This window comes from Naumovozyma dairenensis, chromosome 6 (assembly GCF_000227115.2).
Source record: "Naumovozyma dairenensis CBS 421 chromosome 6, complete genome".
Lineage (NCBI taxonomy): Eukaryota > Fungi > Ascomycota > Saccharomycetes > Saccharomycetales > Saccharomycetaceae > Naumovozyma > Naumovozyma dairenensis.
In genome coordinates, this window is record NC_016484.1 from 229,736 (window position 1) to 232,576 (window position 2,841).

The 2,841-nt window shown below is 35.5% G+C and overlaps 1 protein-coding gene across 1 annotated transcript; it reads left to right on the forward strand.

Moving 5' to 3' along the window:
• Window positions 1-59: 59 nt before the first annotated feature.
• On the forward strand, window positions 60-2,189 carry NDAI0F00940 (uncharacterized protein; the record flags this gene model as incomplete). The annotated part of the gene is made up of 1 exon (XM_003670608.1): window positions 60-2,189. One exon carries the CDS (start codon window positions 60-62, stop codon window positions 2,187-2,189), a length of 2,130 nt encoding a protein of 709 aa, XP_003670656.1.
• Window positions 2,190-2,841: the final 652 nt, after the last annotated feature.

Genomic DNA, 2,841 nt, shown 5'->3' on the forward strand with positions numbered 1-2,841 from the left:
TAAGTATTCAAGTGTACCAAAGAACTATAAAAAAAGGAAAACACTTGAACCCTTTACTGATGACTCCAAGTGATCAAGATGAAACATTAAGAACAACTTATCGAAGGCTACAGTTAATCGTAGACTATCCGGTTTGGAACATTTCTGAAAAAGACAGTGGTACCCCAAGTACATCACGTCCGGGTTCAAGATTTCAACCATGTGTCTCGTTCAACACTGTACCATCTCTCGCAGGGATATCGTATAGTACCGACGAGGAAACGGAAGAAGATGATGAATTGGAAAGAAGTCGTCGTAAGTATAAATCATTAATGAAGCAAAATATACCTGTATGGATAAATTCAAAAGACGAAGGAAAACCTCAGCTTAAAGCTTATAGTGATGTCTTTAGAGTTTCTGCAAATGGAGAGGATCAAAGGATTGATTTCCCCAGTAGACCAATGATTATGAATGACGCTATTGTGATGAATAAAGTCCATCCCCTATGGAGGAAGAATTGGAAACATTTAAAAGATCAAGTTGAAATACGTAAGGTGAGATGCACTGAGTTTTTCAAATTGCCTGATATTTTATTTGTGAAGGATAATGTGAAAGTTGAGATCGATATTGGCGATGGGTATGTACCGAAGAGTAAGGAGCAGAGAAGGTTTGAAGAGATTCTGAAAACAAAAATAAATCCAACTAAAGCTCCAAGAACCATTTTATGTCATATAAGTGGCAGGAGACATACTTGGGTAGCCATTGATTGGTTATTTACTACTTTATCACAAGATTTGGATCATATTGTCATAATAGCCAATTTGCCTAAAATGATTACAACAATGACTAAAAAACAAGGGAAAAAAGATGGCTACATTCCAAAAGATGAATGGACATCTGGATATTCTGAAGCTCGTATTAGAGAAAAATTAAATAGCATTGTTGACTATATATCATTGATTGTACCAGATGACAAAATAATCAAAATCACGATTGAAATCATAGTTGGGAAAACTAAAAGGGCATTAATCGATGTTTTTAACGTATACAATCCAGACTTAGTTGTAGGTAGTACTTTAAGATGGAGAAGAACCGAAAATTTAGTAGAATATACAAAAACAAGAAGGTTGATTGATAACCTCTGTAGAAGATTCCCTATACCAATTTTCATTATACCTGCTAAAAGGATGTTTCAATTTGAAATGAATTTACAAAAACAACTTACATTACCATCAAATATTCCTGGAGTGCGGAAAGCAGCATTAGAAGACATTCATTCTATACCTATAGAATTTAGTATGTTACCATCATCAGATTCTTTAACAGCAGGCTATACCAAAGGAGACGAATCCCCACCAAATATACCGTCTGACACTAATACTTCTAGTGAAGAGGATGATGAAGAAAAAGAAGGAGAAGAGGGAATGAATGAGGAGAAAAGCGTTCGTAGTTTTCGAACTGTTGATTCAGTTTTATCTGCGAAAAGAAAGCTTTGTCTGATGGCGAGAGCTCATAGGAAAGATATGTTGGACATGCTGAACTCTGTTCAATTCGACCCGACATTAACACATGAACAACAACAATTGAAAAAAGTAGATGTTGTCCTTAATAAATCATTGATTTTCTCCTTAGAAATTGATGAAATGAACCAGGAAGTTGATGACGATCAAGTGGGATTTGAGAGATTGGCCAAAGTAATAACAGGTGGCAAACAATACGCTCAACAATTATCAATGACTGCGATGGCTAATAACCCTCCCAAAAATATTATGAAGAAAGGAAACATCGGAAATTCAATGGTTCCACCGAGTAGTGCAAGTGCCAGTTCTCAAATAAAATTTGCAAGAGATGTTAAACATCAAGATGGTACAGCAGCTTTACGAACACCAAGAAAACTGAGTTATCAAGAGTATAGTGAAAAAATAATGGACTCTATAAGGAGATTCAAAAGTACTGGTGGTCTAAGATCTTCAAGATCAAATGATTCTGTAAAAAGTGCTGGATCATCGAAATCAGCCGGTAGCACTCTTTTTAAGAAAAGTGGGTTTTTATCATTTTTAAAAAATGGGAATAGTAGTAATAGTAGCAACAGTCGAAGTGAATCTATCTCTAGAAGAAGTAGTACTGAACAGACAAGTATGTCACCTAACGTCTCTAATTTATCGAGTTCCAAAAAGATATCGAAGCTTTTTAGTCTCGGTAAAAAATAATCGATAACAAAAATACTGCATACATGTATATAGAATTGATATTTTTTAGTTCTGTTTTCTTTCGTTTTTGTTCAGCTACGTCGCCCAAAGCACACTGTCTATGCACTTGTGGAACTACCTGGTCTTTTCTCCTTATCATATAAATTTCTAGAGGCTAAATGTCGCCCGCTGATAGCGACAGGCCGTTATCGCGCTTATCAGATACGTCTGTAAACGATAATACGCTGAACAAATGCATGCCAAAAGGAATCTTTACACACGACATAAGTAAGTATAGGTTCCGTTTAGCTTATAAATAGTCTCTTGAACTTAAAGATATTTGAGGTATACTTTGGATAAAAGAACATGTTCGAGACAATTCTAATTCCAAGTCACACGGGCAAACAAGGATAGATAATACGAAGGATAATGGAAATATTCAAACACGACGAAGAACAATTATTCAAAAATGAACTAATTACCAAATATCAAGCAGTTGATGTAATTAATTTCAAGTTAGGGGGCAAAGTCCTCGATTTCTCCGATGAATGGTTTGCTTCAGCTGAAAATTTAATTAAGCCTAGCGTCCCTGTTAGAGATGCCACTAAATTTACATATAGTGGGGCATGGTATGATGGTTGGGAAACTCGCAGACATAATGAAAATGAATATG